We start from the raw sequence: 18799 nt of genomic DNA, 5'->3' as shown, positions 1-18799 counted from the left end.
AATTCAATTAAGATGCTGCTTTTGTTTATAGTTTTTGTAATAATAGCTATTAACTTTAAAAGTTAATTTAACTTAGTTGAAGTTGGGCATCTTAATGCACCTTTCATTAATCATATCGATGTTATAGATTTTTTCTTTTTTATTTTCTTTTGTTTAGCACAAAGGCATGAAACGATTTTCACAAATAGAATACACTGCTCAGAAAAATTAGGGGAAAATCTGGTGCTGTGCAACAGCACCCACGACCTCACTAAGATGACTTATCTTAATTTAATCACTATGAAACCGGCATTTAAAATGATTTTGTCACACTTTCTAAGCCTACAATAATGGACTAGTTATACCTAACTTCGTTTTTTGTAATTTCTTGTTGTAATTGAAAAGGTTGATTTTCTTTTGTCAATTTAATGGACTAAAATTTTATTCAGTAATTCATGGTACTATCTACATACTATTTCCACCTAAAAAGTTGTGGTATCTAATAGTATCAAATATTCTAGCTTTGGAAATAGTTTGAATAAGATCTGTCTTAAGCCAAGTGTAACAATATTAATTTTATTGATAATTACATTTTATTTAAATTTAGAAGAACAATCGATTCAATTTAAATGCCGTACCATTAGGTACGTGGTGCAAGGGAACATAATAATAATATGTAACGACGACGGTGACTTCAGTATTCCTTTTATTATTTGTTATAATATGAAATTGTTTTCTCTGAAAATCACAAATACAAATCTGTCTAAAACAATACATGTCTGAGTTTTGTTGCAACTTTTGTACAGATATCAAGATCCTAGTCACGTTTCACGATTTATTTCGCCATCTATAAGCTGCACAGAAGCAACAATTTCACAAATGAAACACTAAAACTTTTGTCGGTTTTAGATAAGTTGAAGAAAACGGAAGCCGAATTATTATCATTTTCTACGTGATATAATTTAAATGTTAACCTTCAACTTAGAGGTAATTTCGTTTTCATTGAAACATCAAACAAAATTACGATTTCCGTCATTAAATGCTACGTAGCGTGTAACAGCGAGCTGCGCGGGCTCTAGAGATTTAAATGACACAGCTTACCACCAAAACAATTTGCTGAATTTTTAAATTATGTATTCATGCATCATCGTGTTTGGCTTATTTCAGAGATTAATTTTACATACATTGCTGTGGACCTGGTCGCTCTAAGTAAATTACATTGTACAATATATTTTTATGAAATTTTTTCGTTCTAATTTTGTTAAGTTTGTATAAAAGTAGGTTAAACCTTTTTTAAATAGTGTTTCATGTTCACGTATAATTTATTTACTAATTTATAACGAAGTACTAATTTACATAATCTAACTGTCAATTTAGTAAAACATAATTAAGGAACATTACATCTCGTCTACAAGTCTAAAACGCTAAAAGCTCTCCTATAAAATCCAAGCAAAAAACTCAACTTGCTTAAATTATGAGTTTGTTTGTTGGTGCAAAATTAGTTAGAGACGGACATACGTCTCCGTGTTTTTTCAATAACATTTTCTAAATTAATACGAGCGAGTTAAGACAAAAATAAAATGAGGAAAGTTTTGCCAAGAAGACGATGAAAAACTATTTCATTGAAATTATTATAATTTGGACAATTAGGAAGTTGTTATTTATACAGTATTTTTAAACATTAAAATAATGCGTAAATAATCAAAGGATTTGCTAATTCTGCCTCAGTGGTGATCTTATTATGAATTGTTGTTTAATGTGCGTAAATGAAAAATAAAAGATTGTAAAGAGTGGTCACTGATTTTTATTATTTCTTTTATCTACTTTGAGTTACAAATAGGCTCATTATTATACCGAAAACAGTTTAATAATGAAGCATATTATTAAACTGTTTTTGGTAACTTTTAGCTTTTGTTATATTGGTAACATTAGCCGTTTGACGTCAGGCGTCAAGGTAACGAAGTTACGAGGTAAATTTAGTAAATATAACCTTACATTTTTGTGACAAATGTCTATTACCAACCCACGCGAAAGTCCCTAGTCTAATATGCAGCCGAAATTTCAGGGATTAGTAAAGCAAAGTAGATAAAATAGTATATTATACTCGTTTAATAAGACGTATTATCACATTCGTTCCATTAAAGCACTTCTCGCTACGCTCGTCGTGCTTTAAACACACTCATGTGATAATACGTCTTGTTAAACTCGTATAATAATGTATTTACTATTAGACTGTTTCAAATAAAATTCTTAAAATTACTGTACATATAATTATGTGATTTAAAAAAATACATTTAAAGTCATTTAGGGTTTTCTTTCCTGACCAACAATTCATCAATCAAAGAAAAATAAAAAATCTCATATTGGACAGACAAAAATGCACGGGAACAACAAAAATTAGTATATTATTCAACGAGCGGGTAATGATGGCTATTACTCATGAAGTCATCAGGATGATTTTGTGTTACGAGCCGAAGGCAAGTGAGTAATTTATCCGAGTGACTAATAGCCATTACCCGCGAGTAAAATACTAACTTTTTCTACGACTATAAAGAGAAATTGATAACTAAGTTTTATTATTAGACAAACTAAAACTGGCGTTTTAAACTAACGTTTTACAATTATTATTTATTACTTTGCATACTTGATATCATTGCTTTAAATTTTGCCATTGGATTTCATAAACTAGTTGCTATGATATTTGCCGTTAGTTTTGAAATTATTATTCAACGAGTCGTGAGTAATGAACCCTGTTATCTAATAAAAAATACTTTAATAAGTACAATATTGTACAATAGAAATAGAAAAAGTGTTTTTTTACCAAAAAAAAAAAAATGAATGTTGACAGATTGAAATGCTTCCAGCTATAGCTTGTCCAGCGAGAGATTGGTTGACATAAAAATCACTGAATTGAAATTGAAATTATGTATTCTAATGCATTTTGTAGTGTTGGGTTAATTTAATAAAATTTAAAATTTCCCAATCTCTCGCTGGACGAAGTTTACTAAATTTCTTCGTTAAATATCAAGTTTACAAACTACATTTTGTTGTCATAGTTTACGTCAATTATGATTGGAATTTATTCACACAGTCTAGATTTGAAAAAAATATTACCTTAGAAAAAATTATGTAGGTAGGCCTAAAAACTCACGAAAATTATGCAGGCTCACTCTCGTTGACACCCTCTGTATGTTTTTAACAAACAAACAAATAGAAGATGTTTTTAATTTGTATAGGTATACGTATATTTTTTTATTTGAATGTCAATAGAATGACTGTACAATTATTATCGTTGTAAGTGGCGTTAGTCAGTAACATTTACACAAAAGAGAGTATTCTTAGGTGCTTTTTTAAGTGATGAACTGAACAAGAATTTGAAGATTTCAATTTTTTAAAATTATTTTTGTGAATATGATTTCAGCGGAATTCAGTGAGTTATATTTATTTATAGATCAGAATGAGCCAGCGCAGGGGAGGTGACGACAGTGGCGGATGAGGACGGGTCAGCACGGCTAGCACCGCGACCCCCAGCCAGCCGCCGTCCATGGTGGGCGACCGGGATGGCGAAGGGCTGGCCGTGCGGTGGGATTCGGCGACGGCGACGACGACGACCGCCGAAGCGATGGACAATCGCGGCCTGCGTTATACCTCCGTCCCGCAGACGTCGCCGCCGCCACTGCAGCTGCAGCAACCTCCGCCGCCGCCTCTACCGCTCCAGCTGCAGCGGCCCTACTCCCGCTCCATGTCCTCGCTACCCCCGGAGCCCTTCATGATAATGCGCTCGAAGGCGCTCAACCGACGCGTCTGTATCAACGTCGGCGGCGTCAAACACGAGGTCCTCTGGCGAACGCTGGACCGCCTGCCCCACACCCGTCTCGGCCGTCTACGCGACTGCAACACTCACGAATCTCTCAGCGAACTCTGCGATGATTACTCGCTAATCGACAACGAGTACTTCTTCGACCGACACCCCAAGTCTTTCAGTTCCATTCTTAACTTCTACAGAACGGGTAAACTCCACTTAGTGGACGAGATGTGCGTTCTTGCGTTTAGTGACGATCTCGAGTATTGGGGCGTCGACGAACTGTACCTAGAATCATGTTGTCAGCACAAGTACCACCAGCGCAAAGAACACGTGCACGAAGAAATGCGCAAAGAAGCCGAGTCGCTCAGACAAAGAGACGAAGAGGAATTCGGCGAGGACAAATGTTCGCAGTATCAGAAGTGGCTATGGGATATGCTCGAAAAGCCCACCACGTCGATTGCAGCCAGGGTGAGCCCACGCTACGAGATTTTAATCTATCTAAATTGCCATTTTTATCAAATTCATACCTAGGCAAGCTCCACTGAAAAGGCTCTAATTGAATTCCTTTCAAAAAGTTTTATCTTAAAGTTGTGGGTTTTCACACATACTTATCCTGAAACTTTTGGCATACAATAACTGTCCTTTTTTGAGTAAAAAACGACATGGAAACCATCTGGAGCGTGTTTACTTCATCTTCATTTAATTTAATATGACAGAAACAATATTTCAAAAAATTGATGTCAACTGACGTAGCTGTTGTGCTTATTTTTTATATACATATTTGTTGGTGATTTTAAGAAAGCAAATCGCTTTCAAAAAATATTTTTACGATGAAACCAATTTGCTAGAAAACACTACAGAGACACTGTACAAGTCGAAAGAATTGAACAACGAATTTTTGTTGGTTTCATTGATTACTACGTGGTACTTATTAACGCTTTCAATCATACGCTGTCACAACTTTATTTAATATCTGTGTGTTTATTTTGTAAATATAACTAACAGCTTTAATTGTTTAATGATAAATGAGTAGTTAATGACTGTTGCTGAACCAAATCAAAATTTCGAACTAAAGCTACACCATAAAAGTTGCACGTGATACGAATAGTGTTACAATAAGTTCTGATACGGATGCTGCAAGACGCCACATACCGACGTTATCTAAGAAATAAATTATCGCAGAAAATTACGATGTAATTCAAAGTTTGAGTAGTAATAACATTTTCGTAAAATTTCTTTAACTTGGGTTGTAGTTCATATTGATTCGTTTTTTATGGGTTCATTAACATAGGTGATGATTACGTTGGACACTAAATCAACCAGTTTTAATAGTTTTCTTTTTTAATTCACAAGTTCGTAGATATTGAACGAACAAATTTTTACTTGATAAAATAACCGAATAAATGAAGCTTAAATTATTTTTTAATCAAAAATCTTCAACAAACATTAAAAGAATTTCTAAAAATTATTATTCTATTAGCAATAAACCTACAACACAAGTCGAATTTCAGTATCATTGATTTTTTGGCAGAGCCGACCAATAGAAGTTAACCTTGTTGGCGAATAATTAAGTATAGGTTTGCCAGCAAAAGGCGAAAATTATAGTTTTCTCTTATACTTCAACATAAATTTGAATAAAACTATTGATCATGTTGTTTCGAGAACCTTAATCGACATAACGCACCTGTTCATAGTTCACGAAACTTTTATTGATTTATAAGGATGTTTACTTTTCTCGTTAGGAGCAAAACTTTTCATAGAAAATAGATTTTGTTATTCAAAATAAACATGTATCCTAAGTACCGTTTATTAGTTAATAAGTTGGTCAAAAGAATCAATTATATTTTTTACAAAGCGCAATAAAGAGAGATAAAATTATCGACGCGTCAGATAACTATATTACTGAGCATCAATTTTGATTAAAAACAGAAACAAACTTTATGCACGTTTAGCCAATTTTTTTGTACATAGAGCTGATCTTATGTAGATACACGAAAACTAATATTTTGTTCGTATGCGACAATTTGTTGCACGATTTTTCAAGGAAACCTTTCAGAGCATGCTGTTAAAGAATCCGGAAATGTTACATTGTGTCTTTTTTTAAATCTATATATGTGCTAAATTTTACATCACACTTGAAAGAGAATTGCTTTAATGTTCAGTGTTGTTCAGTATTCGAATTGAAACAGTATCAACGACTTTTACTTTTGGTTCAATTAGAATTCGAATGCTGAAAGATTGTTTATGCTGATGACTGTTTTAGATGTCTACTGCAAAACGAAGATGAAGAATTCGATGTTTTCAATTTCAGTGTATAAGCTTATGTTTAATTGATAGTGATGGGCAAACGCGACCACCAGATACGCAAAGACGAGCCCCGAAAAGCGGTGTCACTCAAAACTCGCCTTTTTGGCCACTGTTAGACGTCACTTTTACATTTCTTTTCTTTCCAACACGTTCTCCTTTAAAATATATAAAAACGCTTTTTCAATCGCCCAAATTTTTTTCTTGGAATTTAAGAACAAATATCGCACAAGTCGCAGTTAGTTATCACGATTTTCTTTATTGTAAATAGTGTGATACGTGGATAACTGAATCAAATTTTTTTTATCATAGTTGCTTGCAGCTAGCTTATTTAGTGATAAAGTACCGGAAGTTGTCCTGGAACGTAGGAACTCAATCGAACATGAGTTTTGAAGTAGTAAGTGGCAGGCTGGGACAGCTGCCTTAAGGTAGTTTTCGTAAACTGATAGTTTTCGATTATGACATTACAGCAAAATTTACTTTGCGCTTTAATGAATAAAACTAACTTACCTAGCGTTGTAGAGTTAGAACTTTAATTTTATTCGTTGATTTTTAAAAGCAAAGTTGTGCATTATTTTTGTTCGCAAAATTCTGTCTACTAACATCATTATGTAGTATGATAGCAGTTGTGTAAGTAGTGTACATACTGTATATACTAAGATACATGTACATTTTTTAACAGTAGGTGCTTATTTACTTTATGACGTCAAATAGTTAGCCATTATAGGCTGGTTTTCGATTGACATGTGTGGGCTCGAGCTGTTTGTACATTGCTTCCTATCTCGATATCTCTATGACAGCTAACTAACCAAATTAACAACTATTGCCCCGGTACCTCTATCCTTTCTGCTTTTTATATAAACTAGCTTTAATTTTTCTCTCAATTTTATTTTCTCGCTTAATAATCACTGCTGCTTACCGAATTATAGATATACTCGTTTACAATAAGATGTTGTATTTTCGTTGTTGGGTATTGTCAATATGTGTTGTGAGGTATGCTTTTGTTACGATCCGTCACATTTGTGGCTTGTGCGTCTAATCATATCAGTACAAGGGAATGGTTGTTGATATCTACTAATTGGAACAATTGGCATTTATCCGAAATTATAGAGTTCTGAAGGGAGGAAGTGTTGTAAATGACGTGATGTATTGCAGGTGATTGCCATCGTGTCCATCTTGTTTATTGTGCTGTCTACTATCGCCCTTACGCTCAACACCATTCCAAGCATGCAGGTCAACGATGAGAAGGGTAACTTCCAAGACAATCCCCAGTTAGCTATGGTGGAAGCAGTTTGCATCACGTGGTTTTCATTAGAGTATATCCTGCGATTTAGCGCTTCGCCAAATAAGTGGAAGTTTTTCAAAGGTGGCCTGAATATCATCGACTTACTAGCCATATTGCCTTATTTCGTTTCTCTGTTTCTTCTGGAGACCAACAAAAACGCCACTGATCAATTCCAAGACGTACGACGTGTCGTTCAAGTTTTCCGTATAATGCGAATTTTACGAATCCTCAAGTTGGCGCGTCACTCGACAGGTCTTCAGTCGTTGGGGTTTACGTTACGAAACTCCTACAAGGAATTGGGTTTGCTCATGTTGTTCCTAGCCATGGGCGTCCTCATATTTTCCAGCCTCGCTTACTTCGCCGAGAAGGAGGAGCAGGGCACTAAATTCATAAGCATACCGGAGACATTTTGGTGGGCTGGTATCACCATGACGACTGTAGGTTACGGAGACATTTACCCCACGACACCGCTAGGGAAAGTTATAGGAAGTGTATGTTGTATTTGTGGTGTACTGGTAATCGCGTTGCCCATTCCTATCATTGTCAATAACTTTGCCGAGTTCTACAAGAACCAAATGAGGAGAGAGAAGGCGCTTAAGCGACGCGAGGCACTCGAACGCGCCAAAAGAGAGGGCAGTATCGTCTCCTTCCACCACATCAACTTGAGAGACGCTTTTGCCAAAAGCATGGACCTCATCGATGTCATAGTTGACACAGGTGAGTGCTGATTCCTCTCTTGCACGCAGGATTATTCGCATTGCGTGATTGATATAAATGTCAACTGCCTCGTATCGCGTAACTCGCCACCTGATGATGAGAGTGATTTTCTTTTGCGTGTCTTGGTTTGCACCGCGTTAAGACGATGTCCTCTTCCCCAGGTGACAAGTGTGCCCTGATTGGTGGAAACGAAGACAATCGCAGACACTCATAAACCCGTGTTAAAGCGTAGACCGCGGGAACCGAAAGAGCATGTTCACGCTTGTGTTCAGTTTCATACGCATTAAATGTAGAGCACCTTGTCGATCGGCCGTAGGTTAAACTAAGTCCGTCATCAGTTGATATTATGTACTCTAACTGCTTTTCATCGTTTTCAATGTGTTGAGTTGTGCTGAACATTGTCGAGTGCACGTACGGGCTGTTCCGGGCAAACCCCGCATGGCCCGTCGATTGGTGGTCTTCTTGCTGACTATGGGTGTCTCGCTAGGCCACAATATCTCTCACGCCGATGGCAACAGCACTGAAGGGGAATCGGCCAGCGGACGAAACCCTGCGCAAACCGGCACCGGCTGTTATCGCAACTTCGATCATTTCCCTAACAGACATCGGCGTAGTAATTCTTCCGCAACCCCTTGTCTTCCGACCGGCGAAGGACCCCCTTTACCCGCCTCTCCTTTATCTCAGCGAAGGCTTTTGGAGCTCGCACCTCCCGAAGAACAACAAATGCAACAGACTATTTCTTTGGCACCTCTTGCTCAGGATGAAACGCAGCTCATAGCGAACACTCCTCGGGGATATATATCGCCAGGGGTAAGACTGACTTTACCAATTTTATTACTGACATCCAAACCAGACAATACGTACAAAACATGTATACACTTCCTTTAGTAACGCCGCGAACATGTAAAATGGCTGTTTCTTAATTAACTAACTCGAATTGCTTAAAATTAAACAGCTTCGCCGTATTGCTTCAGCTACCTTATTCATGTGCTATCAGATTTTAAGCAATTGATTTTTCAAACAACATGTTTGTACATGCATATTAATAAGTGAAAAATTTATGTGGTTTGGCCTTATAAACATCATTTTAGCAACTTTGCTGACATGCTGTGCATAAGTTTTCATATGTGGACTGGCTTTACCAAATTCTTTCACACTGTAAACTATTTATTTTGTCTATGTTCCTAAAATCATATCGTTCGATACTTTGACCAACATCACGACTGAACTAACTAGCCAGGATCCATTAATTACAAAAATATTCGTACTTACAACACAACAGTCATGTAACATTCTAACAAGAACCTTAATCTTGGTGCAAAAGCGATATAATGTAAAAATAGATTCAACATAATTTACGTGTATATATCGAAAGCACTAAAAGACATAAAATATCTATGTATGTATCTCTAATTTTTTACATTTGAACATTTATTATTTTCATTAAAGAAAAATAAACAATAAATATACATTTTCTTTCCTGTCATCTTTTTATTAATGTAATGAAAGAAGATAAAGTCTAAAGTTAAATTATCATTTTTTATTGGAAATTATACTCAAATTTGTACGAATCATCTACTAATTGAATTACGCAACGTTACAAATTAATCTAAGTAATTTTTAATCTACATCTGATTTAGGGTGAGCTTTAACTCTTTGAACGAAGTAATTGTTGATTGATAGTGAATTTTCATGATTAATTTAGATGTTATCATTAAATAATCAACGTAGAATGCTATTACATTAATACAACTGGAAGGATATTAAAAGTGTTCATTCCACATGCAACAAGCCCTTCCATCAGTGTGATGTTCAGTCAAGTGAAATTCAAACGCATATAGTGTATATACATAGTATAAAATAACCTTGTCTATATATATCTATCAGGTTACTAATTTTTATATCTGCTCTATGCTATGCTACTTTTGTGTTTCAATCTATCTTGTAGGCTGACAGCAAAAAATCAGATCCCATGAGGAGGATTGAGAAAGTTGATGAAATTCCTAGTGAATTCGAATGTTGCTTTTGCACCTCGAAGGTAGTATTGCTCTCTCTAATACTTCATTAAAAATGCTTATTTCATCTAGCTTAAGCTTAGCAATTGTGCTTTACAGTATTAAGTTGTAATTTAACACGTACAATTATATTAAATAAATTCACAAAATCATCACTGCAATGTTGCCTAGAGCACATGTGAAGTTTCTCGAATCAAAATTTCTAATTAACGTTTATGACCAAATTAAATTAGCTTTGCAATGATTAGGTACACCCCCGCGTATATAGATAAATTAAGTCACAAACAGCCAATCACGACCGCTCTATAGAAATACTTAAAAACTCTTCTGAACTAAAATATTCTAGGGGCAAGAGCAAATTTTTCGCTATCATTTCATTGTAGCATATCCAACTTTGATGCATGTCACATCACCTGCATGTCTACAAATTGCACCACATTAGCATTGATTTCGTTTCAATTTTATTGTTTCGAAATGGTTAGAAACATATTAACGTAGCAGATGTAGCTAGTTTAGATATCTAACTGTTGCAATTTTGTTGAATAATTTTAGTGATACAGTTTTACTCTATACACTATAATGTCCAAAGGTGAAATAAGCTAATTGGAATTAAAATTACAAATTCTAATTTAATATTGATTGACAAAACTGGCTAGCTGAAATCTGAAATTAGAGTTTATAGATTGGGGTGAAGGTTTCCTAAATTTGTAAGGTCTGACATACTTTTCGTACTTTCCCTACAAAAACAAATTATTCAACAAAATTGACGCAACACCAATGTTCTCTACGCATTAAATCATGGGCGCTGATCATGCAAGTAGACAATTTAAGGCATCTAGCTGAACAAATCCTAATTCAAATTAAAAAAATTAAAATCGCATTGCAAACTATGTATGACCATTAAATTTCTAAAAATATACAGAACCGTTGTTAATAAGATCTAAAAGTCAATAATTATAACTGCAATAACACCAGTCGCTTATTAAAAGCATCCTACCAAATAAATCTACACAATCAAAATTTGTTACCTATCATATTATTCATTATTTGATAATCACCATTCAGTTTCCCTCGTCTTGGTAAAATTTTTAATTAAGTTGTACAGTAGTTTCTTTAACTGTATACGATGTTCTCTTTCATTTTATGTATATTAGCGTATTGTAGCTATATGATATCTTAAGAATGAAAATTGTAGATGTCTATTCGGATTTTGAAAATTAGGTTAAACTATGGAAATAAAATATACATCAAGTTTTGAAAATAAATATATTTCGTAATATTCAAGGTGTCTGTGTATTTTTTAATAATTTAAGATCTGTAATTATTATTAGCGGCAAAAGTATTTGTTGAAGAAACGTAGAAACTTGAGCTCCAACACTACCATTTAGCTCAGCGTTTAAATTAGAATTTGTAGGTTATTTCATAGTATATATTTAGTTTAGGTATATTATTGTACATTAAAACCTTTAATGTAAACTTCAACAAAAGGTAAGAAGACATAGTTGACGATTATTAAGTAGTCATAATAATTATTTAAAGGTTAATAACCTAAACTAAATGATACAGAAAGGTATTTACTTTAGATAATTTTGTTTCAAAATTACAAAGTTTCGAGTCGTATACCTACTCTAAACGCTGGTAGGTATGTAAGTAATTTGAGTCATAAATTTCATGGCATGTTTATAAGCCTTTACGATTTGTTTCTGTAATGGTATCATAGCTAATAATGCTTATATTCGCTGGAGATTTGTGTAATAAATTTGAATTTTAATAGTTCGAAGTAAATTGCATGAGAGTTCACGATGTAGATATGTTCTGTCTACCTACCACTTATTTACAGAAATATAGATTAGTGCTACAAGGAAAGACAGTAAAAAGTGGACTGGAGAGACTTTAGTGCACCTAAATATATAGTTTATCTTAGTGCACCGATTCGATTAAAATCTGATGAGGGTGGTGGAAACTGTGAATTTTCTTTACTGCTTTTAGTTATAGGATCTAGACAATTTACTTGCTTTACCAACTATTGCGATGTACTTATTCTGTCTGGTTCGGCGCCTGTGGTTCGACAAAAAACTAACAACTGTAGAAAACACATTTTTTCTTGATTTTCCTGTCGTGTTAATTTGGTGTTTTGCGTTTTCTTGTGTTGGGTGTGTGATTTAGTTATATTTTGATTTAATTTATATAAAATCCGGTGACCCGTCAGGGTCTAGTTGAAAGATGGTCAGTAAAATTACGGTTGTGAAATTGAGCCTGGTGCTGCGTTACAGGAATGTAAGCCTGGAAGATGCCATGGAGAATGTATTCCACTTCACACCAAAAGCGTGTAGTGATGTTTCCATAGCCCCACTTTCGTTGTTGTACACAGGTGAGTTCACCTTATAGACAGGTATCGTATCGCGGAACGGTTGATGATGCCAAATTCACGGGGTCATTCATCAAGTGCAGTCGGAAATTTAATTTGGACATCACTACCTGCTGATCCTAATTGGTGGAGCTGTTTGAACGGAATTAACATGTTCATATCTGATGATTTTTCACCACGATTTTCACCAAACAAATGTGATCACCAAAATCTTCAGATATAATGTTTTAATTACCTGACGTGTTACCAACCAAGTCGACCATGTAGAATTGTAGACGAACTCCTGCAAACAAAATTTTGAGTAATTTGGCAGTTTTTGTTTAGTTTGCTGTATCATTCAGAGATGTTCGAACGAAGGAATTCAATTTGTTGCTATTTATCAATTAAGCAGATTTGTTTCATATTTCTTAATGTAAATTGTTGAAGTATTGACGTAATTTTAGTACTATTTATTATTGTCATTTTAATGTTATTTATTCTTATTCCAAGACATATACAGGGTGTATCTGAAATACCTACGTGTGTTAACTTTAACCAGGGGAAGAACTCGCCAATTTATGAAACTTTTCTCTATAAGGTTTTACAAAATTCGCAAAAGTTTACCAAGATCTTTTATACTTACCTTAAATTTTACCAAACGAGTGGTTTTTACTAGTCTCTATTTTTTTGTAATTTAATTTTTTCTATAACAATGTAACATTCTTGACAAGGCTTCATATCTATAGCAACAGAAAATTTTCGCCCTTACCCATAGGGGGGTATACTTTTTGGCTAATTTATTCCAAATTTTAAATCAATTTGTGAGGCTTTTTCGTAAAAAATTCAAATAGAAAAAACGTTTTTTGTTCGACACTGTCAGAATTTGAGAATTTTCTCCTATGTGAGCGGATTTTGGTCAATGTCACAACTTGTCAAAACGAAACGTCAAACTAATTTTAAAGGTTTTAAGCGATTTGGAGCTTTTAAGGGGCTCGTCGAACAAAAAAACCTTGTATTCAACTCATTCGTGTGTAAATTGGGCCTTTTTTGGCACTCGTCGCCCTTTAAAACGCTCGTTTCACTCGCGTTTTAAAATGGCCCACTCGTGCAAAAAAAGACCCAATTTACACACAAACTCGTCAAATAAACTACTATTTGATTTATCAAGCTCTGCTACGTGTTAAAATTAACAAACGCATTTTAGATACACCTGTATATGAAATATTCAAACTGAGGCTCATAAATTATTATAAACCCGAACTGTAAAAGTGCCGTTAAGTTGACATTAGTGATAACAATAGTAGCCACGCCACGCCAATGAGTAATGTAATTAGTTATTTGTGACAGCAATTTAAAACAAATGAAAATCTCAAATTTTGACAAGTCCTTGCGTCATTTGCGATAAATTATCTGATTCTAAAGGAATTTCTGCTTTCGTTCTGAAATTTTGCAATAAGTTTTGTAAATAAAAATTGCATTAAATCCTCTTCCATGTAATAAATAGCTTTTTGGGTTGGTACTATAAAGTACCATGAGCAAACAAATTATTGTTTCGTTCTTTCTCCCATTCTATCATAGTTTGTCTTTGTCTCGAACAGCTATTTTCTCCTTTTCCCATCTGGCCATTTGACCCACCATACCAAGATTGTCAAGCTGTAACTACCTTTATTCATCACTGCCAATATGAATTTAAAAAAAATCATAGTCTTCTAGTCTAGAGAATAATAGTTATTTGTATCACAAGGCCAGAAACTGTACGTTTGCGAGCATGAGTACGGTTTGCAGTACGAGTCGATAGACGAGTATTGCAAGTACGAATGCTCGCAAAATAGTTTCTGGACGTGTGATACACAAAATTGTTTGTGCCGACTTCTGCGTATTTTTGTTAAATGGATCTTAAAGCACTTGTTTTAATAATTGGTATTAGGGACCTTTTTTATGTTGGCAACACTTACATTTAAACATTTAAATTTTAAAATCAACATCGCTATTGTTTCCTGACATTTATTAAATTTATTGAATTTGTTTTGTTTTTGACATTTTTCGTGCCTGCGGCCGGAATTCGGTAGTTTGTAGATCTCGAAATCGTCCAGAAACACATGCGTTGCCGACCTAGAGTGGTATATAAGAGAAAGTAGGCTCGATACTGGTTCCTAGGGTAGTTTTTGAGAGTTAAATTTTCATTGGCAGCCTGGTTCCCACAGACATTATGAAGTAAATGCAAACAAATCTAAATAATTAACATAATATTTATAATTTATTTTTCACTCTAGAAACATTTTGATAATTAACAATTTTATTTAAACAAAAATGGTGCCAAATTTGACAATAAAAGTGCAGCCAATTATGAATCGAAAAACGCCCCTAGGAACCAGGATGGAGCCAACTCTATTTAATATAAATGGTGTTTTTTTAAATTTGGCGTCGAAGTAGGCGTTAAAAGCTGATCCGTGATCTGTAACCTGTATAGTGCGTTCACAATCGACAATTCAACGCCTACTTCGACACCAAATTTAAAAAAACACCCCTTATGTAAGTACTAACTTTATGCCGGACTAGTCCGGCAAAACGTAGGGATTTCGGTTGGCATGTGTTATCAGAATTCTGTCAAGCGTCAATGTTTGTTCTGTGGATGGCTCGTTAAAAATGTTTTTCTATTTATAATAACGTATGTACAAACTACAAAGAAGCAATATTTAACGAAAATTTATTAATTAAAATTACGTTTTGAGCCACTTCTTGAATATGGTGCATCTATTACACCAAATGTTTCAGAAAAAGTATTTAATCATAATGGTAGTTCAAATTATTCTTTTTAAATTATGTCAAAAACGTAGACACACTGACTTTTCAATCTTTTTTCTTCATCAAATGTGATTTCAATTTTAAGCAATTTGCATTAAGGAGAGGTAATGATTCCGTTCGTTGAAGCCCTCTTAGGAATCGACGTGTGTGCGATCGTATAATGATGCAAGAGCACACGTCGAAGTAGCTGTCCACATTACTTAATTAGATTTACATACTTAATTAGATCCTCGTTAGATCCCTTAACTGATGCATTAGTGAAGTGTAATAATCTTCAACTGACAATGGTATTAAGTTCTTACAATCAATCAGAGGCATCTCCTCGGAATTCTAAAAGTTTGTAGTTATGATCTTGTTTGGAAATTGTTATCTCCGTTTTCTTTGAGGCGTGATTTTGTCAATTCTGCTTTTTGTTACATAACCAGGATAATAAAAAATAAATAAATAATCGTATACCTTCTGGCTAAGGCCAAGTGCTAGAAGTTTTCAGGTCGCGCAAGGATAATAACCATGGTTTTATACATAATAACAAACGACTTTAAGTATACCTTTCTCTTGGGTTTTACCGTTCCTTTTGAACTGTTTGAAAAACTATCGGCATCCATCTTGGACTAATCTTACTCGTGTCGAGATGTTCGTATAGATCCAGAAAACTGCATAGAGTTTTTGATAGATCATTTTTGATGCTAAGTCTGTTTTCTGTACATACAGGGTTATTCACGAGAGGGGTATTTCTAAATTTCTTTTTGCCACAACCCATTATACACATTGTCTCCTGTCTCTTTGACGTTAAAGCAAAAAATCTTTGTCAATTCGAAAAATTTGTTTTTACAATAACGACGAAAAGACTGATATGCTCCTCATTTATGGAGAGCCTGGTAAAAATTCTGTTGCCGCTGCAGATGTTTACAAGCCGATGGTAGATACTTCGAACACCTTTTACATTAACTTAATTCGTTAATTTATTTGTTGAATTTTGATTAAATACAGGTTATCTGCCAATCTGACATTTCTGACAAATCTATCCAACTTACTTTGATTTCTAATTTAAAAGAAATAACACATTTGATTCAGTAATTACTGCCATTGGTATTGTTGGTTGAGGCAAAATACAAATTCAGAAGTACCCCTCTCGTGAATAACCCTGTATATGTAGTGAACAAAAAAAAGACTAAATCGTTAGGTTATCTACTCCAGTATTCAATATACAGGGGTATTCACGAGTAATAATGGGCCTAACAACGTCCCGACGCAACCAAATAAACATACATATTTCTCAAACGAGTAGTTACCAGTTGATCTTTTTATTTTTTAATGAATCCAAGACTGCTTTTATCAAGACAATTTTCAGAAGATTACAAATGAATCAAGATCAACTTCTTATTTGAGCCAAAGAATAAGCATTGCAGTACAACGGGGTAATGCAGCGTCAGTCCTTGGCACAATAGAAAATTCAAGCAATGACAAATTAGAAGAAATATTTTATATTTTATAAAATTTTACATAATTGTGTAACCTAACTAAATTGTTATTTTCAGTTGTCGTTACGTGACATCTATCATGTATTTGTGTATAAATAAAAATAACCTAAAAAAATTAGATTAATTTATGTCAACTTCATGTCAAATTTAAAAAAAAAATGAACCAACTATGTTTTCATTTATTTTAAATAAATATAAATGATCCCCGAAGTTTATGAAAATGTATAACTGGTTGCGATTTAATTTTTGTAAGGCCCATTATTACTCGTGGATAACCCTGCATGTATTTAATTTTGTTACATAAGTAAATTATTCATAGCGATTTTTTTTTTGAAATAAGTAGTAACACCATGGATATTAAACAGTGCTCATCAAAAATCATCAACAATTAAGGATTGTATGAATCTTCTTTAGACTCATAGGTATTGTTATTAGATTAAATATGATTTTGTAGAAAATCAAAGATATTTCTTTGTACAATTGTGGATTGTGTTCTTAACTTTATACCTATTCACACACGTTCGAATTTGCTCAGTTACATCTTAACCTGCAGCATGTACTTTAATTCCCATTTAATGCGGAAGAATTTACTTTAAATTGTGTCGATTTGGTTGGAACAACATAAACGGTATGCAAAAAATCGAATTACCTTTATTTTGATTTTTTATTTTAATTTTTGTTAGATTTGTGTTCACACAGCACACAAACAAAAAACTCTTCCAAATACAATAAATCAAAAAATGCATAAGGCATGTAAAAATTTTTAAAGAGGTTAGTACTTAATATTTTAGATTGGAAACATGCACGCTAAGCTAAGTTAGGGTCACCCCAGTGCACGCACGGATACAATTTGAATATATTCCTGTTTTATTATTGGCTTATGGCTACACGATGCACGTGTAGATTTAGAATTAATGTAATTTGTGATAATGTTGTATAATTAGATTAATAATAATTGGGTAAAAGTGAACATACAATATTGGCAAAAATGGAACTTTACATGCGGTGTTCCTTTGGTCAACAGCAAATACAATTTCGCTTGAATGGATTCGGGAACGGTATACAAAGAGGCAATTCCTCGAAATAACAATTGATTTTATTTTGTCGACAGGATATTTTTAAATTCTTTAACCTTTTTGTTAAAATACGATAACCTAAAAGTTTCCCTGTAGATGCCATAAATTGTTATCGAAGCCAATTATGTAGAATATGCTTTCTTATGTAGATATGTATACGTATAACGTTTTCCATATAGTGTGCGTGCTTTAGAAATTTTATTTGATGTTTTCGTGACAACAGAATCAAGACTCTTCAGAATTAACTAGATATTCTAAAAAAAAGCACAGCTATTTCATCCACTGTACCTATTTTATTTATATATGAATATAAATTTAAATCTAGGCCTCACTTACATTGTAGCCAAATCATTTGGCTCTATTGTCTGATATTTAAAATACACAATTATAACACTTTTATTGGTCACTTTGTTAAATTTTATTATCTTCGTAATTAAGATCATTAAAATTGTCCTAAACAATTTTCAGATGTATTTTATTATATTTACATAATGAAGACTAATTACTTTACAAAAAGGGATTTGAAGACAAGCCGTTTAAAAGAAAAACAAATTTAAATAATGTACATATAATAAAGTTCATATTGCTAAAATAGGCGATAAAATTCTTACATAACATTCAACGACATAGATATTATATTTTCGCAAGTTATCTGGAGAACAAATGCCAGACGATCATAGGAATTATTAATTTAGTCCTTGGGATAACGTGCCAAGAATTAAACTTCATATATTCGTGAAATTACTTTTTAGTGCATCATATTTTTGTTTTATTAATTGTGTGGTAGTCTGATAGTGATAGTAGTAATTGATGTATTAGACTGAACGTAACTCTGATTTTTTTTGACACATGGTGGAAATTAGATGTTATTAACTTTTAACATTAAAAATACTTAAATTAAAATGCATTCACGTTGTTTTGGCATAACGGGAGGCCATGGAAATTTTGCATTTAATTTGATAGTAAAGCTGTCTGTTGAATTAGG

The 18799-nt window shown here is 33.8% G+C and overlaps 1 protein-coding gene across 5 annotated transcripts in view; it reads left to right on the top strand.

Moving 5' to 3' along the window:
* Positions 1-18799, top strand: part of Shab (Shaker cognate b) — a 103719-nt gene that overhangs the window by 63116 nt on the left and 21804 nt on the right. For 4 of the 5 annotated variants that reach the window (XM_069036624.1, XM_069036632.1, XM_069036614.1 and 1 more), the window contains 4 exons: positions 3431-4252; positions 7244-8090; positions 8578-8900; positions 10039-10128. In XM_069036624.1, the coding sequence (XP_068892725.1) occupies positions 3524-4252; positions 7244-8090; positions 8578-8900; positions 10039-10128 (1989 nt within the window). In that variant the 5' untranslated portion in view covers positions 3431-3523. The remainder of the gene's footprint in view (positions 1-3430; positions 4253-7243; positions 8091-8577; positions 8901-10038; positions 10129-18799) is intronic. The other variant, XM_069036642.1, reaches the window with a different exon arrangement.

The sequence above is a fragment of the Tenebrio molitor genome, chromosome 1 (genome assembly GCF_963966145.1).
Source record: "Tenebrio molitor chromosome 1, icTenMoli1.1, whole genome shotgun sequence".
In the NCBI taxonomy this organism is placed as follows: domain Eukaryota; kingdom Metazoa; phylum Arthropoda; class Insecta; order Coleoptera; family Tenebrionidae; genus Tenebrio; species Tenebrio molitor.
The sequence above is the reverse complement of the archived record's forward strand: the minus strand, read 5'-3'. Positions and strand labels throughout refer to the sequence as shown.